General features: G+C 43.3%; 1 protein-coding gene across 2 annotated transcripts in view; it reads right to left on the bottom strand.

Moving 5' to 3' along the window:
- ATL2 (atlastin GTPase 2) overlaps nucleotides 1–27,172 on the bottom strand; it is a 56,623-nt gene that overhangs the window by 13,496 nt on the left and 15,955 nt on the right. For both annotated transcript variants that reach the window (XM_054022769.1, XM_054022768.1), the window contains exons 2-9: nucleotides 17,718–17,986; nucleotides 12,307–12,441; nucleotides 10,681–10,785; nucleotides 8,720–8,770; nucleotides 5,356–5,412; nucleotides 3,662–3,754; nucleotides 3,226–3,364; nucleotides 2,369–2,496 (exon numbers count right to left, since the gene is read on the bottom strand). In XM_054022769.1, coding sequence (XP_053878744.1) covers nucleotides 2,369–2,496; nucleotides 3,226–3,364; nucleotides 3,662–3,754; nucleotides 5,356–5,412; nucleotides 8,720–8,770; nucleotides 10,681–10,785; nucleotides 12,307–12,441; nucleotides 17,718–17,986 — 977 coding nt within the window. The remainder of the gene's footprint in view (nucleotides 1–2,368; nucleotides 2,497–3,225; nucleotides 3,365–3,661; nucleotides 3,755–5,355; nucleotides 5,413–8,719; nucleotides 8,771–10,680; nucleotides 10,786–12,306; nucleotides 12,442–17,717; nucleotides 17,987–27,172) is intronic.

The raw sequence follows: 27,172 nt of genomic DNA, 5'->3' as shown, positions 1-27,172 counted from the left end.
AGCTGGTCCTCAGCTCCCCACCCCAAGAGCTTCCGTTGTCCTGTGTCTGTGGCTAGGAGGAAAGGAAGAGGACAACGTACTTGTGTCCAATCTGCACACTCCTCAGAGGTCGGTGGGGAGCAATGCCCTGTATGCAGTGAGCTGGGGAAGGAACTTAGGCCTTCTGGGTGAGATTAATGGGAAACGGGGGCTCTGGCCAGCAGCAGGGAGTTCACTGCTTTGGGCCAGTTGCACTAGCTAGCACACTGAACTCTTCTGTTGTTCCTCCTGTACCCCTCTCCCTCATAGTTATCCATCTCTAGGAGTAGGGGAGGGAGAGAGAGAAGGGGGATTTCTCCTTCCCCGCTGTTAGTCCTGGTCCCTGATGCTGATGTACAGACCTCTATGCTGGGGGTGGGACTTCCACTTTCAGAACGGAAGTCAAAGAACAGGGCCCCCTGAACACCCAGAGTTCTGTGTTATGAGACAAGTAAGTGGCCAATCTGCATGGAACTCTTCTGAATAACAGACATGAACTAAATCAGGAGAACAGCAAAGAAAAGCTCTCAACGTCACTATTTCCTGACTTAAGGTTGCCCTCCTAACCTTAGTTCTACTCCCTAGTGCCTATATGTTGTGAGTCTTTATTTGCATGATCACATATTAGTCTTCTCACAGCACCCCATGTCATTCATTGCACAGGTTGGACAGTGCAACGTGAATCAGGCAGCTGTTCTTAAATTTTTATGTATTTTATCCTCACTTTTCAGGTGTGGTCCCTTTCACATTCACTAAACAGCCAATCCCTGAACCAAGTGAGGCAGAGGTCCTATGGAGAAAAAAATCTGCATGCAATCACGTAATTAAAGACTGTTCTACTACATTGGCTCACCAGGGCCAGAGTTTTGGTTGTCAGTGCTGCCTTAAGTATTTCCTGACTCAAGTGCTTCACTTTGAAACCGTCACGTTCTTTTAATGTAGCTTTTGATCTGGAATTTCCAAGGGGATTTTGTTTTAAAAAGAAGTTTGACCATGAAGAACTATTTGCTAGGTAGCAAACAAACATTGCTGGGTGTGCAGAACAGAAAGGAAGGGTTGCTGCAGAGCCCCTGCTTCATGCCCTATATGCCTTCACAGATCCTACTTTGCACACCCCCTCATATTACAAATGAAGTTGTTCAGAATTTACCCACACATGCGTAAGTGGAGCCAACACAACATTGTGAGGTTCGGAAAAACAACCCTTTTCTTCTCTGACAACAGCAGTGTGCCTGCATGATACAAGTTTTTAAACCCTTGCAATTCTCCCCAGGTCACAACAGATTTTTCACCAGACCACCAAAAGGCACACTGGAAACTTAAGTATCAGAGGGGTAGCCATGTTAGTCTGGATTTGTAAAAAGCAACAAAGAGTCCTGGACAGGACGCTGTCACTTTTTACTGGAAACTTAGGAACTACACACTGCTTATTCTCAAGTTTCTGCCGTAACCCCTGAGACACCACAGGCCTTCAAAGGTGGCAGAAGTGTTTTGTTTTGGTTAAACAGCAACAAGTGTGTGCTCCCTACACAAAAGTCATTAAAAACAGCTATGCCATCTTTATTCTAACGTTTCAAAGAAGAGTTCTCTCAGGTTGAGAGAGAACATGGACAATTTCAGCCCCAAAATTTGACTAAGTTATGAACTTAGGAAAACAGCTCTTCAAATGGACGTGCTTAGACAACTTTAATTACAGGTGTAATTACACACAATACCTATATTTAAAGTTATATCAGGACCAAGATTGGCACTTTGCTCTAAGTTGTCTCACTCAAACTCAGTTTAAGGATACTAGAAGTGATAATCTCTATTAAATATTTTTTTTTTTTTTTTTTTTTTTTTTTTTTTTAAGATTTGCCTTTTGGTCCTACACCTATCTAAAGGCACAGCCAAAACAGTAATTCACTTAGGGCAGGTCTACACCATGGGGGTCAGTCGACCTAAGTTACACAACTCCAGCTATGTCGACGTAGCTTAGGTCAAACTTTTGCGGTGTCTACACCGCGCTGTGTCGACAGGAGAAACTCTCCTGTCGACTTACCTTATGCTTCTTGTTCTGGTGGAGTACCGGAGCCGACGGGCGAGTGATTGGCGATCGGCGAGCGATTTAGCGGATCTTCATTAGATTAGCTAAATCGACCCCCGGTGGCTCGATCACCCTTAGAGCTGGTCTGGTGGAAAACCATGCATACCAGTTTCAGTCGAAGTGCTGAAATTAAAGTCACAACTACCTAAAGTTCATCAGTGAGTGGCAACCTAGATACTATCCTCTCTTCTTTGGGAACGCATTCTAAAATTAGGATAATTTTTGTAAGGCATGAAAAAATAATTAGTACAAGCGTTTGCCTACCTTAAAATATTCTACAAGATCTCTACAAGTCACCTTGGATCCACTGATCTCTTTCTCTACCAAGTTTTCAGGAGCAAGTAGTAATGGAACCAGATCCCGCAGCTCTCTCTTGAAATCATCATCAATGTCTGGTGGAAATTGAATCAGTCAGAGAAAAAGGTGGTACAGCTCAATTTCAAGTAATAATGAGTTTCTTCTCTAGAAAAATACACTGACAACAAATCCCTTAAAAAAAAAAAAAAAAAAAACAATGCTTCCTGACTCAGAATAATTTGCTTATCCTGAAGAAATATTTAGGGCTTAAAGAAGTTTTACAATAGTTTCCAATTGCCAGAGTAGGGTTTTTCCCTTCATCTATATAGTACTGGAGTAACTAGAATAAATTATTTGAAGACCACTCACAGTATAACCTCTCAAATCTCTCTTCCCAGCACATAATTGGTGGGAACTCCACAAGACGCAAGAATTTTTTTTTCTACACCATCCTTTGGCACATTAACAGCTCCTCACCCACCAAAATGTGAGTGGAATTCCTGGGATTCTGCTTGTAAATCCTTTGATTTTAGACACTGCAGAATCCCACCCCTGGCCATCTTGGATAATGTTAAATCTGCAAGGTTACAGCCAACAGCTACCTGAGAACTTAAAAAGCAACACAGAACCAGGAAAAAAATAATCACTTAATTCCTCCATATGTTTAACAACCCAAAAAGAGAATATGCCAATGCACACTTAAGTTTTACCTTTTAACCCCAAACTCTTCAATAAAACCTAGATTTAAGGCAAGTTCTGTGCTACAACAAAACAATGTCAGTGATATATATCCAAAGCAATTAACACAATGAAATGCTTCCTACCATTCAACCTCCCATCAAAATTTGGATTAGTCGCAACTTTAAGACCAGGGTGGGGCAACAGGAAACAGCCAAGGTTGCTGAAACACGAGCGAATATGCTTCCTTACGTTCTGAAGCTCTTCATGCTGGTTTTGCTTTACCTAAAAAAAGCAAAATAAGAATTCTAAATGGCTCTGTGGAGCGGACCACGAGATTTATAATTGAGTTTAATGGCAGGAAGTTTATGAATAGATTTAACACAGTCTAGCCTTTTTCTGAACTTCTATAAAAATGTAGATCGTACAAAGGCAATCACTTGATGTCACATATTTAAATATCATTTCTATTACGAGAAAATAGCAAGCAGAAAATATTTAGGCAATCATGTGTAGCTATCTCAAACACGGAACAGCACCTGAACTAAGGAGCTAGTGTGAGTTCTGTAAGTCGTAACTTACCTGCAATCGCTTTTCTAGAAATTTTTTTCCTCCTTCCAAGCCATACGAGTGTTCATAAGGATAGCTCCAATCTCTAATTAAGAACATTAGTGTCTACACAGAAGAGCACAATAATAACGAATAGTTAATTTAATATTCCTTATAGCAGCAGAAAGTGACAAAATCAAGAATCCTACATCTGCTGCTGGTAATTCAACAAACTATAGCCCCAAACCTGATTAAGCTGAAGACAAGACACTGGTTATTTCTCTGCGTGTTGTGAGTAAGTACAGCTGAAGGAGCACCTTCAAGCTAGCAGGTACTTGTGACCTTTGATAGCGAATGGACACTCTCACCTGTTACTCTAGTTTCTCTGTCTCTTGCCAGCCCAGATATAGGAGTGTGATCCTCCCTTCCATCAACTGGAGACATGAAACAGAGCTTACGACATCACTCCCCTAGCAAGAGGGCACTAGCTATGTATACCTACAGTATCTTGCTGATTTAACTACAAGCCAGGACCTGGTAGAAGAACCAGACAGGAAACAAGGAGGATGTGAAAGGATTTGGAGACACCAAATTAACAGGCAGAGAGAAGCTACAAGGGAACCCTGAGCTCAGGATGTTCACAGTCCCTTGGCGTAAGACTGCCTGGAGTCAGCATGTTCCCACAAAGCACCAGAGCGAGGACACCCATTCGTCCTACAATTTGCTATTAAAAGAGCCACTGGGCTTAAACCCTGGCTGTGTCTCAAAGGTCACTGCTCCAGAATAAGGCACAAAACAGGATTGCCAGACAATAGAATATTGTTGACAACACAGTCTGTTTAGACTTTTAAACTTTAGCATGAACTATCTAAGGGCACCTACGAAGGAAGAAGGAACTTGAGAGGTTCCAAGTCCTCTCACCCACAGCCAAATGGAGCTACAGCTCCTTATACAGTCCCACATTGAACATTTGGTTCTGTACACGAACACATGAGACTCCTAAACTGCTTTCCAGAGGACTTCAACATTGGTGACTAGTGCACAACCCTGAAGAGCGGGGATCTATACTGCCAGTACTCCAAGGAGAGTAAGACTATTTGAAGGACTTAGTGCAAGCTGTTTTGGAAATAGAGTTAAACATAAAAACCCATCAATACCTTAGGAGGGCTCAAAAGCTGGGGGCGAGGGGAGTATTAAACTTCATATCTTAAACTCCTTGTCAGATTTCCTTCAGCATTCCCAGAAAGATTCTATCTAGCCTAAGTTCACTTACATGACATTTCATCAGGCAGATTACCATGGTTTGATTTTTCACACACATCTCACCCAGATCTATACAAAAAGATGACTAGGTTCTCAAACTGTGGGTCGGGACCCCAAAGTGGGTCACAACCCTGTTTTAATGGGGTCGCCAGGGCCGGCTTAGACTTGCTGGGGCCTGGGGCCAAAGCTGGAGCCCTGGGCAGCAGGACTCAGGTTACAGGCCCCTCGCCTGGGGCTGATGCCCTTGGGCTTCAGCTTTGACCCCTCCTGCCCAGGGCGCTGGGGCTCGGGCTTTGGCCTCCACACCCACAGCGGCAGGGCTCGGGCGGGCTCAGGATTCAGTCCCCCCTCCTGGGGTCATGTAGTAATTTTTGTTGTCAGAAGGGGGTTGCAGTGCAATGAAGTTTGAGAACCCCTTTACTAGGTAATTATGTAAAAAGGTTGGACTTTAGAGTAAGTATTACCTGAAATGGCTTTTGGTAAATTTCTTCCATAGCAAGTCTTCCATACTCTGTAAACAACTATTAAATGAAACTGTTAAGAATAATGCCATATATAGATTACAAAAATAATCTGTGTTGCCAAATGCTTCCTCTTATCAATGGGAAAATTAATGGCTTCCAATTTTTTACTGAATATTAAGAATAGCCCTGAAGTTAACCCTCAGCACCTGGGGGGTGAGAATACCAATGCTCAAGAAATTGCACTGAGGGAGGAGTATCCGTTCCCTGGCCTCTCAAGGAAGTCTGCACGTCATTCCAGCACAATACACTCCTCTTCATGAAGATTTCCCCTCCACCTTCCTATGGTTCTCCTAGTCCCCACTATGGTCTCTGAAAAGCCCCCCACCCCACCCCAATAGGCTTCCAGCTTCATTATCCCGATCACCTGGTCTCGCACAGCTGATACCTTCCCACCCTGTGGTTTCCTAAGCTAAAGGAGTACCCCTGCCCAACCTTTCCATCCAGGCCTCCTTGAGGCAGTCACCATCTGACATAGCATGCTCCCAACTCCCCCAGGGAGTGCCCCTCCAAAATGCTGCACATTGATTTGGGTTTCTACAAAACACTGCTCATCAGAGGCTTTAGGTTTCTGACATCTCTTACAAATAAAAGCCAATTTAGAATTGCAGCTGCTTCCCCAAATCAGAAAGGACAGACTAACCCTCACTCCAGCCAATGATCTCTACCCACCAGATACCCTTCTCAAAAGCATGGGAAACAGATGCAGCAAGCCCTGAAGATCACCACATTTCTATTTTAGCTTGGGGAAAGGGGAAAAGAAGAGGATCCAGTTTGCACACTTCACCATCACAGTTAGGCAGATATATGGTCTCTCACTTAGAATCACAGGACTTGAATGGACCTCAAGAGGTCTTCTAGTCCAGTCCTCTGCACTCAAGGCAGGACTAAGTATTATCTAGACCATCCCTGACAGGTGTTTGTCTAACCTGCTCTTAAAAATCTCCAATGACAGATACACCTCAACCTCCAGAGCCAACATACAGGCAGCTAAAGCAGATCCTTGAACACTGGTATTATATCACAGCAAGAAACTCATCAATAAACAAGCCACTGCCTTTTGCACAAGCTTCAGTTACAGAACTGATTTAAGGCGTAGCTCCGAGTAGTGCAGTAGTCTAAACGAGATGACAAAGTCTTAGATTGCGGTAGCGAAGTGTGCATTCAAGAGAATGATTGCAGTCTCCTGGCCAGGTGCAGATGGAAGAGAACTACCCTATGCACTGCTGCTACGTGATCCACCAGCAGCAACAAGGTATTAGACCTCAAACTCTAGTAACAAATAGCACACACCCTTAATTTCATCTTCTCTTCTGGCTGCTTCCATCATCCTACCAACATCACTCATCTTATATGGCTTGAGCTTTCAGCCAGCTTGTTGGTTCAATGCGAGTAAGAGACAGCTGGAGGTCATCAATACAGTGAAGATACACAGTAGTCTTACGTCTCCTTACTAGCCCCTCTAGTGGACCCATGTACACGTGAGAGGAGTAGGGAAAGAGATGGCACCCGGTGGAACCCAACGCAAGAGCACCTTTGGCACAGAAGAGCACTTATGCAAAATTAGCCTCTGGAGCCTCTCAAAGACTGGAATGAAACCACATTTGGGAGGCCCCCAGTCTACTTCCATTGATCATAAGGTGGCGTTGATTTGGCTGTAAACTCTGGCAGTATCTAATATAAACATGAGTACTTGTGGCACCTTAGAGACTAAGGTGCCACAAGTACTCCTGTTCTTTTTGCGGATACAGACTAACACAGCTGCTACTCTGAAACCTAATATAAACATGGATACCCGGGACCTACTCCAGCCACCACGTCACTCTGGAAGGGGATAGGCCCATAAAGTGGACATTAGAGGGACACAGCTGGTGCTGCCAAGTACCCAAACAAGGACCTAGGACAAGCCACAGATTCTATTTCCATAATATAAGCATCTTCCCACCCCCACCTCAAGTCCACAGGACAGAAGAGCTGGGGGAGGAGACACTGCCCATCAACCCCAAACTACTTCCTCCAACCTGTGACTGCATGGGTCTCCTATCCCCCTTTCCCAACTTCATCCACCAGGCAGTCCTTCCCCCCCACCCCAAAATCATGAATCTCACCCTCAACTATTAGAGAAAGTTCCCACCCCACTCAAGTCAACCCCAAGGTTGACAACTGGAATCCAAAGTACCAAGGCCACCTGGGAAATCAGAGTTTCCCTTTAACCTCTAAGAAACTGTCCAGTTCTTTTGCTCAGCTTGCACTCTGAAAGTTCAAACAGTACGAAGCACTTAGGTATTAGCTGTGAAATGCATTTGAAAAATGTCTAATTATAAGCTGGCTCCTACTGTTGGCAGCTGTCACCTTTTGCGAAGCTGAATGTGTCGGGGAGCCTGGTACCAGGTGATGTGTTAACCAGTTTCAAGCTGTGGCAGGGGCCATGGTCTGAGCAGCTGGAGATGGGAGACAGAGGTTTGGCTAACACAAAAGCCAGTCTCTCCGGGACTTCAAATTTATTTGAAAGAGACCAGGCTCGTGTTCCATGCACAAAACCAAAACCCAGCAACCTCTGGCCACTCTCGCCTCACGTGACTTAGAAAGAAGAAAACGCAGGTTACAAACAGGACAATTCTTCCATCTCTTGGACAGCTTCTGGTCTTTCTACAGTCTTGCCCACACTAAAAAGGTGTGCCACTTTAACTAGATTGGTGTCGTTAAAGCAATTCAACCCCCATAATGTGAATACACTTATATTGGTGTAAATGCAGTTAAACTGCATCCACACTAGGGCTTGTACTGGTAGAACTATTTCAGCAAAATAAAGCAACCACTATCTAAACACAATTACACCAGTACAAATTTCAAGTGCAAACTAGCCCGAAAGTTCCAAACTTTAATCAGACACAGCTGTGCTTAACAGTGTCCCAAATTGGCAGCGCCACTCTGAGCCAATTCTGACTCCTGATGGAATTTAACTAAAATAAATCAATCAGTCCCCTATTGTTTGGTTTGGCAGACCCTCTGCTTAGCAGCATTGCTGGGCAGACGTGCCTCTTAGCCAGGGAGCTCCCTCCCAGGGAGACAGACTTTCACACCCCATCACACTAACCGCCTTTGCTTTACCAGTACCTTAATTGTTTTTAAAAAGATCGTGCTTACAACCAGTTGAAAAAAATAGATCTAATCTGATCCAAAAGTTGTTTACAATCCTTTAAATAGGGTTCCTAAAGTTTCAAATCGCAAAATAGGGAACGGAAAAATTCTAAGAGGACAGCACTTCAATAAAAGCCATTATTAAGTAAACTCAGTTTATATTTACCTGCAAATGTTGGAGATCATCTTCTTGAATGTTCTGGGACAAGTTGTAAACCTGTAAGAGATATTGCAGTTCCAAGACTTTTAGCGGGAGAAATGTTTATTCTTTATTTTTCTGTAACATAGATTTAGTCTATAGTGGCGAACTTAAGTATTCACACCAGCTCTGCTGAGGTCTGAACAGCCAACGATCACTATTTAGGCAAAGTGGTATCACGTACTCCATTTTCAAACGTGCCACCTGGGCATACCAACTACTTTGGATGTAACTGCTGTTTGGGGTGATTAGTTTCCTAATCCTAGCTAGTAAGAGTTCTTTCAAGAGTGAATGAGCTGCAAAATATTTTTTTTTAAATTTGCTCAACACTCCCCCTTAGTTGAGTAAGAGGGGCACACATTTAGCATTAGCAGTTCGAAACTCACCTTCCTCTCTAGCCCCAACTCAGATTGCTTGGGGCAGGGATAGGGGATGCCCCAGCACATGCTATTGTGGTAATGTTGCATCAGACAGAACCCCGCTGGTGGTGGCCCACATAGAGTTGGATAGTTCTCTGCTATATATTGCCTGATTTGCAAAGTTGTTCCTTTGCTTTTAAATATCCCAATTGACATAAAACTTCGCCAACATGGCCAATAAATCATTACCTCTCCTGAGGCCCCTGAACTGATGAGACAGTGCCAATGCCGAATGCTGAGGCATAACTCAAAGAAGAGTTAGTGATCTATGGCTAGATTTGAAGTCATACAAGCCCGGGGTCAGGAGAAAAGGATAAGATAATGTACTAAATGCCTGGTATCGTGGAAGGTCAGCATAGTATTTCAAGGTTGTCAGAATGCTTTGAAATTTACCTTTAATTAAAAAAGTGAAACCCACAAAACAATCTTCTAAAAGTTTGTGGTATATTATTATTTGTAACAAGCAAGATTACTTCAACAGAAAGGGAAAAGTATCATTCCCACCCCCAAAAAATTTTACTTAGTGAAACCGACTATACACAAAGTATCAAATGCACAGATTCCTGTTTGTATGGGTCTTTTGGACAGCAACAATGAAGAAAAAAGCCAGTTAAAAACAGACAAGACTGTAAAGGCATAGAAGGTGACGGGGGAGACTCCAGGGCAAACATATAGTATCTAATTTTTTTAAAAGTGGACTAGATTTCAAGTTGACAGTGTCTCTTTAAACATAGCTACAAGAACTCATTTTCTATTCTTAAATGTTAAAAGTGGGTAATAAACATTATAGTGTGTTTTTTCCCCTCATGACTTAAAATTTAATCGATAGATTTAGAAGATACCTTTGAAGGGCATTGTCATCTCCTGAGAGGCGGGATTCTCTATATGCCTATATTTCTTAACATAGGCATAAACAAAGGCCTACATTTTCAAGAGTTACAAACGAATGAGTGCCCAATTTGATACTCCTTAAAAAAACCCGGTCATTTTTGAAAATTTAAAACAACCTCAAAATAGTATCTATGCATCCGAAGAAGTGAGGTTTTTACTCACGAAAGCTCATGCCCAAATAAATCTGTTAGTCTTTAAGGTGCCACCAGACTCCTTGTTGTTTTTATACTGCAAGAAGTTTGTAATAAATTTTACAGTAGCAGCAGTAGTGCATTTAAGAGGTTATTGTGGCTGGGTCAGCCCCCCCTTTGTAAAAGATGGGCTATTTAGCAATTTTTGCCATGCATCTTTGTGGAGGTGTCCCTATATTTTTTTTAATCAATTTGGGATTCCCCTAGTAGAATCTGCAGCGCAACAGAACTAGGGACCTGTAACAGGGGTAGTGCTTAGGTAATCTCAGATCCAAAGAGAGATTCAGCTGCAATACTCTAAATGAGCTGTGGAAATTTAAAAGGTCTGCCTATTCTTTTTTAAAATGTGACTAAAGATATATTTTTAAGAGGTCTTCTAAGCCAAAGAGGTTTAAAAGCTGCCATTTATCAGCACAGCTATTCTCACCTGGACAGAACTCGTCATGGTGCTCAGAGCAAATACCGTCGCACAGTCTTTGATAGTGGATTGGCTATCAAAGGCACCTTGGGTATCCATAAGGAGTACAGCCACCTAAAGATTTTTAAAAAGCAGTAACAATTAACCAAGATGTTATGGTTTCACCTCTAGGCTGCTGGGTCAGATCCAGCCCAGGTAGTGGAAGTCGTTGCCCCTCTGATGACTCATTAAAACCAAGTTGACAGTCTTACTTCAGCTCCCAGTGGACAGATATCCACGACTCAAACCACTACCAAAGAGTGACCCTTTTACTGGCATTCTGCAGAGGCCAAGGATAGAATACACAGATACAGAGTTAGCCTCTCCCCCTGAAGTCTCCTCAACCATGACCAATGAGGCACTCTTACAGGGCACTGTAACAAAGCCGACCCTTACAGTTGACTGACACACCAGAAGACTTCAGTTTCTGGGGCTAGCAATCCAGCACCTTTCATGAACACTAGATGTGTGATAAAGCTTACGTCAAGAAGATATGAAGCAATTAAACATTTTCTGAAGGAAAACTAGCTGTTTCCTACTAAGTAAGTTGACAATTAAGTGATGAAACAGTGTAGTCGTCCCGACTCCAAGACACTTCTGTCTGATCCCTTAGATCTTTGAAATAGATTCAGATTTCCTTTTCTTTCCGTTATAAAAGATAGGAAAAAAAGAACAAATGGGTAACATTACACAAGCTGCTAGAGACAAGATCCCACACTTTGACCATTCTGCAATCACAGAATCAGTCAGCTAGCCCTGACTTAAAAATCATGGAAGTTACAGAGGCAACACTATACAACTTGGGATGTAAGGTTCTTTCTAACATTCACTGAGGCCACCATCTACTTAAAACTTGTAACATTATCCAGCCAATGACGCTGCCAACTCTCCCTTTGGGCTCTAGCAGTGCCATGCTTATGAAAAATATCAGTCAAGAGCTCTGGGAGGCAGGCTTAAGAAGATTTAATCCTTGTTATCAGCAGCCACTGCATATTTCACTACACAATGCAACTTGTGAACCCTTTGCTTTGAAGAGATTATACATAAAACTTAGATCTCAAGAAGAACCTCACATCCAGAACTGTTCAGAGAGGGATCAACAACTTCCACGTACACTTAAAGCCTGGCATTCAGGTATTCTGTGGCCATTCCACTGGAGCCTAACTGCAGACTACGACAGCGTCCCATTTTTGCAGAATTCACTAGCTTTTTCTGCAGAATACTTCCACTTTCCAGAGCATTTGGCTATACAGCACTGTCAATAGCAGTCACTTCTAGAAAGCCTTCCACGATAGCCACAAAGTATCTGAACAGCAACACAGTAGCAAATTATATATTTATTTTAAGAGGATCTGATTTTGGCAAAAGGCTTTGGAGCAAGGCTAGAATTTCTCCCTCTCCTCCCCTCCTGTACCCCACCCCGTCTCATAAATAAATAGAAATTTTATTTAGAAACTATTAGGATTAATACAAAGAGAGGGTGACTAGAGTATTCGACCACTTAAAAAGCAAACATTATAACCAAATTCATGAAGGCAACAAAAGCTTAAGAGGTTATAAAGAAGAATGAGTCCATTTAGCCATAGAAATATTTACCTTTGTCCCATCAGACTTGTCAATTACAAACACTTCACTCCAAATCTGAATGCCAGTTGTTTCTCTTTCACATCCACCTCTCCATGTAAATCCAGTCAATGGCTCGTTGTTCCCACCTATCCAACATGAGGAATTCTGTTAAGAGAAAGGCACAAACTTACTCAACAGCAAGAGGATCACTTGTAGGATGGTATTTTAGCACACTTCCATATACTTCTCCGGTTTCTTAGAACAGGCTTTCAAGTTACAAAAAGTATTAGAAAAAGAGGTTGCTCAGCTGTACTGGGAGTCTGAGGTAACTGCCTGCAGAGATGTATGCTCCTGTGGTGCTCCGACTCTGTGTCTTAACTGCTCCCCTCGAGAAAGCTTTGGCCTTTAGGCTTGTGCACATACCCCCCACCCCCATAAGGGGCTGCAACCCACAGTTATTTCCTAGAATGAGAGAATCGTAGGACTGAAAGGGACCTCAAGGAGCCATCTAGTCCAGTCCCCTGCACTCACGGCAGGACAAATATCAAACCATCCCTGACATGTCTTTGTCTAACCTGCTCTTAAATTTTAACTTTATACCTTTAACTTCAGAGTGGGGATGGAGAATGGGTCATATGGATATGCACAGAACACCTCAAAAGAACTACAGAAAGACTCATTACCTGTACCATTTTGAGTACATCCACTGCTGCAATATTTAAAACACCTAATTCACTCTAGAAGGGGCTGAATAAGGGAAATCCAACCTCACGTCCCTAAAAATATTTGGAGTCTACATCCACTCATCAGGAAAATAGGTTTCCCCACACACACACACACCAGGTCCCACAGCAAGAGAGGAAATACAAGATCCTCAAAAGGCAGACTACTAGAAGAACCCAAGAAGAAAAGGACAATGGTAGTGACCAGCAAGTGGTCCACAAGCCAGTTTGGAAGTTGCTGTCTAGGCAATTCCTAATGGGTTTCAACCCGCCACGGTAATACTTAAGAGCTCACTTTTCAATGAATTTATGAGCTAGCATCTCCCAGTAGTGGTCATGATTCAGGGAAGTAAATTATCAAGAGTGTGGTATAGGTAGAAGTCAGAAGCTACCTTAGAAAAAAAATTTATGGCGGGGACGGTCTCGCTCTATCCCTGCAGAAACCGTACCAGAGCTAGCTGGCTAAAGATAGCGATGAAGCTGCACAGGCTGGCTGCTTGACCACGTATCCAGGGTCCTGGCTGGGCCTGTACGTGGGCCGCTAGCCTGTGCTCTTGCAGCATCACTCATTTTTAGCAAGCTAGCTCAAATGACAAGTGCTGCAATCACACCTCCAGCGCAGACATTCCCTAAGAGCAGATTTTTCTCTATCCCACCACTCTGCCATGTTGGGTCTCTGACGTGGCAGCTGTTTAACAGGTCTCAACAGCAGCAGCCAGCTGCTCAATGCAGGAAATGAAGAATATGTCTAAGTGAAAAGAGCCACGGCATCTTTAACCATGGCTAGTAGTTTGAGGCCACTTTGTCTCATCAACAAGGCTGAGAATACAGCCCTTTTGACTTCTATCATAGGGCTTTAGGTCAGTACTGTCTGAGGCAAGAGTGTCACCAATGCCTCTTTCTGCAGCAGACGTGTATTCCTTCAGAGCCTTCATCCAAATAGTGACCAGTCTTACTTGTGAGACCTGACTCTTGCACTAACACGGTAAATTAGGTGCAGACCATTTCACAGATGTAATGTGTACCAATTGTCTAGAATTGGATATATCTTGAGGGTTTGCCATGCCAGATCAAACCATCTGGCTACTCCAGTATACCGCATCCAACCATCCGTTCATCAGAGGAATGTAAACACCATCTCCCACCCCATGGTGCATTTAATTAGTTGTACAAAGGTGTGTAGGAGGGATCATAGTTAGCCAACCCTTTTTAAAATCCAGATACAGCTTTGGTCTGACCACTACAGAATAAACAAGACAAACAGGGTGGAAAGCTCCATATTAGATCTAAACACAGAGGAAAAGACCCAAACCAAACCCATATAGTTTTACTTACACAGCACTATTGGGCATACAGATTAATATGAGATAATGAGGTCAGGGGTATGGAAAAGCTTACACTCTAAATTTACAAGAGGGTTATTTCACCTAACTCTTAGTAAGGCTGTAAACTGTGACAATATCTTGCTCTCCTCCCCAAAATGCTGATTAATCAGCACATCTGCCATTATTTTAAAGCAGCAAATAGTTTTGACAGCAGCAATTTGAAGTGGCCTAGGATTGAGTGTCAAGATTTAGGATGAAATCTGGTTCCCTTGAAGCCAATGTCAAAACACCTCATCAACTTTCGTAGGGTCAGCATTTCACCCTTAGATTACTTTTTAAAAAGGCAACAATTTACCCTGGTTCTCACTATCAAGGATTGATGAGCGCACAGCAGAATGCCTTTGAGGCCCCCTAGCATGAAGCAGTTAATTTTGTATTACATATTGTGTCTACTATCCATGGGACATGGCTGTTCAAGATCACTGTTCAGTGAGCAGATGAAAGATACTTGAACACATGTGCACTGGTGTTAGTTTATGTAAGTGCTGATACGTAGATTACAAGTTTGTTTTCTGTAACTGAAATCTAGAAAACATTTAATTGCTCTTAACTGCAGTTAAAACTTTGCCACTCTTTCCCTTACTTAATTCAATGTCTGAATTAATTGAAGCCATTTATCTTCTTTTTAAAGGCCACAAGTTGAAACAACAAACAGTCAAAAATTACAAGTATTATGCAATCATGCTTTTTTGAAGTCTGAAATATTGTTCTGATCCCTGGTCACTCTTATGAAAAATGTTTTGCCATGAATTAAGAGGCCGGGAGATTAGACAGTCCATTTGATCCAAAGCTATTGCTAAGCCACACTTCCTGCTATTTTAGCAGAAGGCATTAGTATAGCAACATGCTTCTAGCAGACAGATATTTGCTAGTTCAAATTGCCAATGCTGGTATTCATTTTGGAAGGATGCCCTAAAACAGTGTCTATGTAGACAGTATGTGAGCAACAATCACTCAACATCTAATGCAAATTTTTCTTTTTCCTGGAATAGTACTGCTTTGCAAAGTCAAAGGAAAAGCCATATAGCATGCTGGCCCACATCTACACTACCATATCCTCAAGGTCTCTCTTGCAGAGTAAAGGCGGTGAGGGGATTCCAGCAGCTGTGGGGAGAGGATCTTCATTCCCCCTCCCAAGTGAAAAGGGGTTAGCAGCCTCTGCTCTGGGGTATTTCCCCAACTTCACAAACAAGGCCTGGGGATTTTGACTTCCCCTTGGGCCAGGCAAAGAGGTGAGTGAAATTAACAGGACAGTCAGTTTTACTGCTGTATTTCAATAACTTTGGGCGTCAGCAGCATTGTCAAGACTCATGAGTTTCATACTGCTGTTCAGAAGAGCTGTGAGCAGCAGCGGCAGTATTGGGACTATTCACTGAGAAGGTTGAAAACCCCATCTGACACTAAAGATTTACATTTGCAGAGTCCCCATCCCACCACACTCACAGTAGCCAAGATGTCATGTCACTTCATCAGACACCTACTGGCCAGTGGGTTTTGGGTATTTATTGTAAAGAGCATGGAGCAGGGTGCAAAATCCAAAAACAGATCCAAGGACCACACCGCCACCACCATGCCGCCCGCCATGCAGCAGCTCCAGCCTCTGTGGAAAGTCAGGACTGCAAGACAGCAGACAGAGGACTCAGAGGAACACTGGACTGGACCCCTCCTGCACCTCCACCCCCCAGGTAGGATTCAGGGCCTGAGCCAGCCACCCACCACAGACACCCTGCGTGCCCCGCTGGCACTTGGAGTTACCCTTTGAGTCCTCCCGCAGCGACTACGGGTGTTTTAGGCTGTTTTTGCCTGGCAGCACCAGCACTTGTCCAGCTGAGCCTGGGGCCGTGGCCAGGCCAGGCCATCGACATGGAAGGGTGGCATTGCTCTTGGCGAGTTGCCATGGCAGACAGGCTTCCGGGGGGCAGTGTTGCACCCTCAGATCATCTGGTTTGGCAAAGTGTGTGTGTAGGGGGAGAAGGGGGTATGTTGGGGGAAGCAGGGAGAATATATCTTCAATGCTTGCAGTTGGTTCTCAAAGGAGGGGGATGGTTTGGGCTCGTTTTACAATCCATTTGGGCTTGTGGTTTTAGAAAAATTTGGCAATGCTTGAGTCCAAGGACAGCAGTCTGATAGGAAAACACTCCAAGCAGCAACTGGCAGAGAACTTGATTTCTCACTTGGGTGTGGTCCCTCATCTTCACGTAGTCCTCTGACTAACAGGTGTCTGGTAAGATTTTTCAGGTCCTTTGTATGAAGGAAGTGAGTGAGAGGGGGAGCAAGTGCTAGATACAATCTTAAAAGGAGGAGAGCTGCCAGTCAATAGAAGTAAAATGCTATCAGCCAGCTCTTTGGAACTGGTTTGATAGGCATTCGAAGCTATAGTCTTAGTCCACCTTCTCCACAAATCTGTCTTCTTCCATGCCGCACCTTATACATACAGTATTCTCCCCAAACTCATCTGGAAGCCACTACCCTGTCTCAAATCCTTCCTCCATGCCAATTTCTGCTGTGACACCAACAGGAAGTTAACCTAGCCACTGTAGGAAACCAAGATACTTACAAAGAATATCTGAACACACTTCAGAACTGAAGACCAGTATTACTAGTGCATCACACACGTCATAGCTTCTGTCAGCTGTGCTCACCACACCCAGCAGGGGCTCCATGCATTCTCCATTCCTCCCCATAAGCTCCCTGTGGGCCACCCCGCCATCCCCCTTCTATTTCAGGACCTGAAATGCTGTGTGTCCCTTTTCCTTCTTCCTCTCTCACATGGCAGAGGTCTGTGTGCACCCCTATTCCTCCCGTGCCTCCCCCCATATCAGGATACCCTATTCCCTCCTCCCCCCATCCGCTGCCTTTATTCTTTCTGACTAGGAGAGAAGTGATTCAGGGTGTTCACAGCGGAGATGAGATAGAGGCATTGTTATGCTGCAAGGAATTAACAAGCATCATCAACCAAGTCTTTGAGACAATTGCAGCGGTGCTTGCAGCTGTGCTAATCTGATGGCCATACTCCATTTTTCCTCTTTAGGTTCCCATAAAATCAACAGGGTTCTGGTTATTGATGCCCAGACTATTCCCTGAAATACTCAAATTGACTGGAGGCTGTATTCAAATGTTATCACATTACAGAGAAATGCCATCATGATGACTGTAAGGCCTCCACCAACTTGATGCCATGTCAATATTTCTGGAGTCAGAAGGGCAGGGTTGTTTTGTTTTTGTTTTTTTATAAAGAGAAAGTATGGTATATAAACAAGATCGCCAAAGCAAAGAGCTAGCAAATTAGGTGGTATCTTATTTATTCCTGCAGGAAGAGTCTTCAACTACTCACCTTGTTGTACATATATCTAAGCATGAAGTCCAGTAGAAACGATTTCCCTTTGCGGAAAGCCCCTGCTACAGATACTACTACTATATTGAGATCTTTTATGTGTTCCTGAAGCAAAATGTTCTCCAATGCCTCTTCATCAAGTTCAAAGTTATGGTCATCTTCATGTGCAAGAACAATTTGTATAGGGCAAGGTGTCTTCAAATCTGCTTCATCTTCCGAGTTAACCAGGGCATCAGAGTCTACCAGGGCATCCTCCTCCGAACTCTTATCTAGAAATTAACATTTGAAAAGACAATTAGTGAATCAAGCTAAACATATAACACTTTTCTGAATTCCAATAATGCAATTACAGGTCACATACTTTTGCCAGATCTGAAGAAGAGCCCTGTAGCTCGAAAGCGTCTCTCTCACTAAAAGAAGTTAGTCCAATAAAGGATATTACCCCACTTACCTTGTCTCTCTAATACCCTGGAACCAACATGGCTACAACACTGCACATATACTTTTTCCATGGTTAATTTGATGACGCATGGGTCAAGGCATTATCATATTGCTATGAATGATGACTTTGCAGGTATTGTAAGTTGTCTTGGGCCAGTTGTCAGAATTAATTATATTCTCCATTTCATACGGATCTTGTCCCCAACGGCACAAGTTCTCTGACACAGAAAACTGTCTATTTTTAAGAGCTCCATATGTAATACGCTGCGGAGCAGCATCTGCATCTTAGCACCTCAACTTTCTTTCAATTGTAAAGGAGTCTCGCATTCCAAAATTATCTTTTCAGCATTAATATTCTGAAACCCTCTCTAAGACCTTTGGAAATGTAACTTCTGCCACAAACAAGGATCTTTGCTACCTCTTCTCACTTAAATAAAAATTCAATTTTTATGTTAATTTCTATGTTAAAGGAGGACATAACACTTATTTTTAGAACACTACTACATTTCCATTGACAGAAGATTGACAGTTTTGGTTACCAAATTGTACTAACTTAATATTACCTAGTGTTTCACAGAGGTATACTGAAAAAGATTGTGTGCTGAAATTTATGAACTCCAATTCCAACACAACACTGATTTTAATTATTAAGTACATTGGGAAGTTTGCATTTTCAACGCTGCTTGTTAATAAGCTAACATTGAACATACAGAGCTAGAATCCATTTTAAGAGAACACAAAGTAGTAGGCAAGATAAATGTATGCACTTATCCTAAAATATATTTAGATGGGCATGCAAAATGCAGACGTGATTTTGCCCCACTTGAAATTAAGTGTCTTGAATGAAGCATTAATAAGATGGCCTTTTCAAGGTCAAGGATTTAGAAACAACTTCTCTTTTTTGAGCGGACAATTCTTCCTGGCCTAGCAGAGAATAAAGGCCACCACATCTTTGTCACAGTTTCACATTATACAGACACACAGACATTAATAGCAGCAAGTCCCAACTTAGCCTTGAAAGCACCAAAATTGGCCTTCTCCATCACAGGGTGCTAAGAGTGCTACAACCTAGGTCAACCTCAAACTTTCATTCAGATTCCCCTGCAAGTGAAGAAAGTCAAGACTAAGTACTCCCAATACTGTATAAAAAGCCCAAACAGAAAACACATCTTTAAGATTCTCTAGAAAAGGGGAGAAGGCACAAACTTTTGTTGATCCTTGAAAATTCACCTTAACATTTATCCTTGAGCACTACAATTGAAGATCTAGCAAAAGTTGGAGATTATCTCCTTTAAATATTCAGGTCAATATGCAAGGACTTATTCAAAACTCCAATGTGCAAATCCATTACGTGGGCACACAAGGCATCCCTGATTTCAATTGTGCATGTGGATCCAGCAGCAGTCAGCACAGGTGCACTGTCTGGTTGTGTGCACTTATGCAGAAATCTGGCAGTGTCTTGAGTCCACTCCTGGCAAAAAGATCCCCCTTCTCCATGCAGACAATGTGCAAAACACAGCAAGCCACAATAATGCAGACTGTACTGACTACACTGGCATCCAAACGGTTTTGAAGGCAGCAGGAATGGATTTCAAATGCATATTCCACCACCATTCTACAGTCACTGGGTCTGCAGCTTACCCTTCTTTTGCCAGGTCCTCTGAAACCATGGTATGGATTCATAAGCTATGGCAACAATGGGTAAGCAGTGTCCCCTAGAGTAACAGCGGGGACAGTGTTCCATTTATAATGAAGGTAAAGTCCCCATCTCCAGCACTCTGGTATCACGCCCCCTGCCAGTGCATCCCATGTTAGTGTCCATGAACCTGCCTAATGACTGAGTCATACACTTTGTGGTTTATGTACTCGTGCTCCTTGTGGAGGGCAATCTATATGCATGGATCCGATCGATGGCCCCGGTGCAGGTTGGAAAGCCCATTCAATCAAAGCCTGCAAATGTTTCAGGAACACCTGTCATGCCCACCACCTTTGGGTACATCGTCCTGATCGCTTCACAAACCTCTGTCACAATCCTCAGCGTTTAGTTGCCAACTTCAAACTGGTTAGCCGCAGACCTGTAGCAGTCTGGGGTAGCCAGCTTCCAGATTGCTAAAGCTACCCACTTCTGCACCAGGAGGGCCTCCCTCAAGTGGGTGACTGGGGACCGGAGGGTAGGGGCTAACTGATCACAGATCCCCAGAAACATCTGCTTCTTCCTTCGGAAGTACTGGATCCACTGATAGTCATCCCAACGTGACTGTGTGATCCCAGTAGCCTGTGCTGGTGGCCCTGCTCCAGAAGCGCCAGTCTACGCAGGTGGAATCTGCCACTAAAGCAACAGGCATGAGCAGCATCAGCTGGGTCACAGCTGGCACATTAGTATGCCCCTTTGAGAGGTGTCTTTAGCAGCTCAGAAAAGGCCAAAATGTCCACCAGCATCTTGCAGGTGCTCCGCCTGTTTTCCAAGTTAGGACAGAGCATTAGGTAGAGAAGTTCTTCCACTGGGGCAGAATCCATGTTGGCTCTGGCTGCTGAGAGTGCGCGGACACAAACTGGCTCGTCCGAATGTGCTGGCAGGCCAAAGCCACCCAAAACACTGTCATTCAATTCTGGTGGGACAGACAGACAAGTTCTCCCACAGCCCACTATGAAACAAGCCCCAGAGCAGCTTCAGCGGGCAAGGGCATTAGGAATCTTTGTATATGATAATATATGGCCACAGACGCTGAATTTCTGACGCAGGTCTGCGTACTGCTGTATGGACGAGCCAGCATGGTCATTAGGGTCAGGTTTTCCAATGCAGTGTGGATGCTCAAGCATGGACTTGGAAACATTGAGTCTGCAGGTGTGGGTCACACAGACCTGGCCTTAGGGTGCTGTGTTGACATAACCATAGACATCAGTACTCACTGCATGTTCCACTGGTTCCCAGTTTGCTTAGATACAGCCCTAAGTGATTTAGGACCTGACTCATTTAGCACCACATGCCCCTGGTGTGGTGGTTGTGAACAGCTAGAAAAGTCTTGCTGCATGTCCCTGTAGTTAGCGTGCTCAGGATGGGCAGCAGGTACTACTTGGATTTGTTTAAAAGAATCGTTCCAGGGATCATTTGAGGGTTGACACTAATTTGCTTCTCCTTTCCCACTAGAAGTGTGTTGAGAGACGGCTCGCTATGCCACACCAACAGGGCTTCTGAACACAGGCATGATCCTATTTCCCTCTCACTTTAAGTGACACCTGGTGGAATACCAGGTCCCTATAGGCTCTGGTTTGCCCTAATCTCCAGATGATTTGTGCGTAGCTGTAATTCACAGAGAAAGCAAGCGTCTTGGGTGTGAGGCTCTCTTGACTGGGTTTAGTCAAACCATAATAATGCGCACTGCGGTCATTCCAATTTGAGCTGAAGGAACGTGGAAGTCCAGATCCAACTGACAGTCCAATGATAATCTCAATCAAGCCCAGAAGGTAGAGGTCTCCCATCACCAGGATGCAATCCAGCAGGTACTTGTATGAGTTGCTTTCACAGGTACCTCAGGATCCAGTGACAGCTGTCACTTGTGGGGACAAATCATTAGGTATAAACAAATGATGCTGCCACCATTTGACTCATTGATAGCAGAATCCTAGCCAACATCTGCTGGTTCTGACAAGTCATTTCTGGCAGGCCTACAGTATCCTGGATCCTGCTCTCAGACAGGGACACCTCTGAGTAGAGCTCCTATGCATTCCAATGGTTTTGTGGCATAGTAAGACATTCAGTAGTTTACCACAAAGCCTAAAGACTCCAGTGGCATGATAGTGACCATTCGTCTGATTCTTGGCAAGAGCTGTCTATTGTTATCCAGTTCTAAGAACACATGCACTCCAGTCTATGAAAATAAGAAATTTCTGCTTCCAAGCATGTGAACACATGATGTCTCATGGCCCACTTAAATAAAAAAAGGGTAGTACTCAATTTATAGTTCTGAAAAAAGTCTTTCAAAGCAGTGGGGAACAGTCAAGTTCCTGCCTGGAACCTCATTTTCCCTTGAAGGCTCTACACTTCATTTTGAGCACCCTGCATCAGTACCTCCCTCGGCTCTTACAGAAATAAGCTTAATGGATAATTACCACAAGGCTCTTTCTCCTCTTAGCTTTCATAGCAACAGAATGATCTTTAAAACCTTTCTACTTACAGTCCCAAGATTAACTGAATTTCACAGGAAACATGATATTGTCTTCATTCCATCAACAGAAGATGATGTGCAAACTTTAGAAGTCGGGCAGATCCTAGGATATGAGTCTCAGATTTCCTCAACTCCTATAACTGTGCATATTTTCTGGGTCTTGATAGAGTCAAAGCTAAATAGTTCTTGTCCTATATCAAAGATGAGTATTGCAGAGAACACCTGTTTAAGTTAGTGTTAGCGCCTATTCCACCAGGGATCTATAAACAGAGTTTGTCGCATAGCACTCTAGAGCCAACCCTTTACACCTATCCCCCACAGCACTGTTGAGACGTACTTGCCTATTTGGACATTGTATTCAGTTTTCCAAGTTCAGTAGTAAGGTCTGGCCTAGTTTCTGCAGCTAGTATTTTCCACACAACTGAGTACTAGTACTATTAGGCATAGCTACAGGAATTTAAATTGGAGGCATACACAAAAAAAGATTTAGTTTCCTACCTCAAAACTGAACTCTGGGAATGGGTCCATCAAGTATCATTACTTAAGAGTTTGCGTTTATGAAAGTTAATTCTAACTAAGTCAGGACTAAAGCTGAGCAAGATACTAAAGTTGCCAGCTTGAGTTTGCAACATGGATGAGATCTGGAACAAAAATGCACTTGGGGGAAGCGAGGGGGGTGTTCCTCCCCCCACCCCAAAAAATTGTTTTTTGGCTTGGTATAAGTGAGGGGGAGATTATCCAGCTGCATTTGTCTGCTGAAAGGCCTTGGCTACCAGCAGGTCTTGAAAAACTTACCAAACATCTACTAGCCAGATGGAGATATAAAAGACAAGGGTAAGAGTCCATTCATCAGCGACGTGAAGGAGCACCAACCTGATGAAAAACCAATCTCCAGTGTTTTCTCTGGACTATGCTTAGACCTCTATCTTCTCAGCCTCTGGCTTGTAATATCTTACAAAAATCGGAAGTAGAGCCCTGCAGTGGGACTGGGATCCCGTAGGACCTGATGCCATAACAGCACGAATAGGTGGGAATGGGATTTTAAAAAGTCCTGCGCAGGGCTCTAATCTGAAGTGCCACACTTACACACCACAGATGCACAACAGAAGGAGGAATTTTGTCTCTTCTATCCCCACAAGCCACATGGCTGTCATAAGGAGGGCCAGGACGGATAGAAGAGAAGTCATCTCAACTAGTGTAACTCTTCAACCAGCCTTTTTTTTTTTTTTTTAAATAAAAGTGGTGTGGGGAGGGGAAGTGTCTTTTGCCTCAGTGAATAACTCCAATGCCTGCTCATAACTTTTCCAAACAGCAAATGGATGTTCTTGCCAGTGTCAAGCTGCCCGTGCAATTCTAAATAGCCACAGTGAAATAGAACAGTGTGCTTTGCAAAGCTATAGAACAGTGGTGGCACCATCGCTACTTGCAGACTCAAGGAGGAGATGCAGAATCAGTTTGCATATGTATAGTTCTCTCCTCTCCTCAGGACTCTCCAAATCTTTCCTAGTGTGGTGCCCAGAATGGGACAGTACTTCAGCTGAGTCCTCAGTTGTGACAAGTAGAGCAGGACAATTACCTCCAGTCTCTTACATATCAGCCTCTCACAGCTGCATTACATTGATTCATTCAATGTTATCCACTATAACCCCCGGATCCTTTTCTGCAGTTCCACTGCCTAGCTAGTTATTCCTCAGTTTGCAGTTGTGCATTTGATGGTTCCTTCTTAGTGAAGTAATATGCACTTATCTGAATTTCATCTTATTGTATTTAGACTATTTTCCAATTTTGAATTCTAATCCTGTCCTCCAATGCGTTTGCAACCCCTCCAAGCTTGTTGATATCTGAAACGTTTATAGGCACACTCTCCACTACATTATCCAAGTCATCAATGAAAATATTGACTAGACCAGCCCTAAGACTGACCCTTAAGAGACTCCATTAGATACACCCTGTCAGTCTGAAAGTGAACCATTGATTAACTACTCTGATTTTGGTCTGTCAACCAGTCGTGCATCCACCTAGTAATTTCATCTAGACCACATTTCCCGAGTTTGCTCAGAACACTGTCATGTAGGCCTGTGTCAAAAGCCTTGCTACAATCAAGATATATCATGTCTACTGCTTCCCTCCCTTTCCCCCTCAACCTCCCACCTGCTCAGCCAGCCCAATAAACCTGTCAAACCCGGAAATTAGATTGTTTAGTATGATCTGTTCTTGACAAATCCATGCTGGCTATTCCTTATAACCCTATATCCTCTAGGTGCTTACAAACTGATTGAGAGCAATTAGTACTATTTTGGTGTTGTGACAAAGTTCCTCCTTTGCCTTGGTGGTTCTGCGCTTTCTGGCGGATTTGCTTGCCTCAGAGGTTTTATGCAGTCCTCAGTTTGGCTCCTTTTGTTAGTGGCACAAACCTGTCGTTCATTCGGCTAACCTCATCACTGGCCAGCATGGGGAAAAGGAGCAGAACAATCCCCCCCAGTCTCTGCTGGCCCACCTAAAGGGTCAGGGGACAGGCCAGAGATCTTCCCCTCCAGTGGGACCCACAGTCCAGATCGACTCCTTTCATATCAAATAGGGAGTTGGTGGGAACCCAGGCCAGCCCTCTACTTCGGGTTCCAGCCCAGGGCCCTGTGGACGGTAACTGTCTTTAGTGTCTCCTGTAACAGCTGCGTGACAGCTACAACTCCCTGGGCTACTTCCCCATGGCCTCCTCCCAACACCTTCTTTGTCCTCACCACCGGACCTTCCTCCTGATGTCTGATAACGCTTGTACTTCTCAGTACTCCAACAGAACGCCTACTCATTCCCAGCTTCTTGCACCTCCAGCTCCCAGCTCCTCGCACACCCCTCACTGACTGCAGTGAAGTCCTTTTTAAACCAGGTGCTCTGATTAGCCTGCCTGTCTTACTGGATTCTAGCAGCTTCTTAATGGGGGGGAGGGATAGCTCAGTGGTTTGAGCATTGGCCTGCTAAACCCAGGGTTGAGAGTTCAATCCTTGAGAGGGCCACTTAGGGATCTGGGGCAAAATCAGTACTTGGTCCTGCTAGTGAAGGAAGGGGGCTGGACTCGATGACCTTTCAAGGTCCCTTCCAGTTCTAGGAGATGGGATATCTCCATTAATTATTATTATTATTAATTGGCTCCAGGTGTCAATTAGCCTGCCTTAATTGGTTCCAGCAAGCTCCTGTTGTGGAACTGCCCCTGTTACCTTACCCAGGAAAAGGGACCTGCTTAACCTGAGGTTAATATACCTGCCTTCTATCACTCTCCTGTAGCCTTCTGGCCTGACCGTCACAGTATCCAGTGTTTGCCTTATATGCGTTTTAATTTTCCAGAACGAAATTATTGTAAAACAATGGTTTTACCAACTGTTCGGTCCACTGTATCTCAAGAGAAGACAGAATACTCCACTTCTCTGTGCACGTTTCCCCTCCCACTTATTAATGTTTATTCAGATTGTAGTCTCTTTGGGGCAGGAATGGTCTTTCATTAAGTGACTACAGAGTGAATTTGTCTGCACTCACCACCACAAGAACTGGTTACAAAAGAAAAGATCAAAACCTAGGATTATTTCCTAACACCAGGCTTTCGTAAGTGTCGAATGACCTCCATGAATTCCATCTTTCTGGAGCCTATAGGAAAATGATGCCTTACATGAGAAGTCAGTAAAATCAGTTCAAAATTTAGCAGTAAAAAGTTACTTAGGGATACTAGTACGAAAACTGCTTAAAGGAACAGTTTGCTTGGGGTCTTTTAAGTTAAAAATTTTCTGATACAATAACCTTTTTAAATAAGAGGTGCTGGCTTTTTAAAAAATAGATGTTGTTTTGCTCCTATGTTGATATTTATAAGGGAAAGGCTGATACAGAAGACTCTGAAAGGGAGTACACAAAGTGCTATCACATGCACAGTCAACTGAAAAAACTGGGGAAGTTTGTCTCAATAACTTTCCAATCATAGTAATCTTGGGTTTTGCTTGTAAGCTCACTAGGTACCAAAATTTCAGACAAATATATTTTAAAGTTTATAGTGGCCCCTTTTAAAGGGAAATTTATTATGATCAGAAAGTTTACTATTTGAGCTTTTGGATGTAAAGTTTGAGCTAAGATTCCAAGCTAGTTCTTGTTGAAGTGTTTGATATAGTGTGAAGAAGCATAATTTAATTTTTAAGGCTTTTGTCAGACCTTTTCACCCAGCTAAAGGACCGGCATTTTTAGTTTCTCCCCTTTCTCTAGTGAGAGAGGCCTGAGTGTGGTTAGTGTTTCGGGGTAGTGAACTGAATAGAAAAAGTGTAGGCATGTGTGAAATTTTAATAGAGTTACTAGTTCTCTTAAGGGACAGATGCAAATAAAATTTATTTGCCTTTAGTTAATTGATAAGCACATTTACAATATTGAAACAAATATTTCATAGTTCAGTTATGAGAGAGTTCTGCTACACTCCTAAGTGATAAAATGATTTTTTAAAATCAACAATTGCTATCTCCCCTTTTTTCCAGTTGTCTCATTTTGTAAATTCACAGCAAGGTTCACATGAAAGTTATGGCACACTGCAGACTTCTACGCATCACTGCCTTTCTATTGCTGACTAGCAAATGCTGCCAAGTAGCTCATTTTAAGGCCAGAAATAATTAAGTGTTTTGAATATTTCTGCTATAAATAGGACAGATGAGTTAAGTTCCAAAGATTTGTTTGGAAATCCAACAAGAATAAGGGGGAAATGAATATTTAACGCCACCCCCCCCATCCCTTTCTAATTACAGAATTTCTGTTTCTTATGTTTGTTAATTCTGGATTGATTATATAAAACCATAAAAAGGCAAAGTACCTGAAGCTGCATGCCCA

Source organism: Malaclemys terrapin, chromosome 3 (assembly GCF_027887155.1).
Source record: "Malaclemys terrapin pileata isolate rMalTer1 chromosome 3, rMalTer1.hap1, whole genome shotgun sequence".
Classification (NCBI taxonomy): Eukaryota; Metazoa; Chordata; order Testudines; family Emydidae; genus Malaclemys; species Malaclemys terrapin.
Note: the sequence above shows the minus strand (reverse complement) of the source record. Positions and strands in the feature narration are given on the sequence as shown.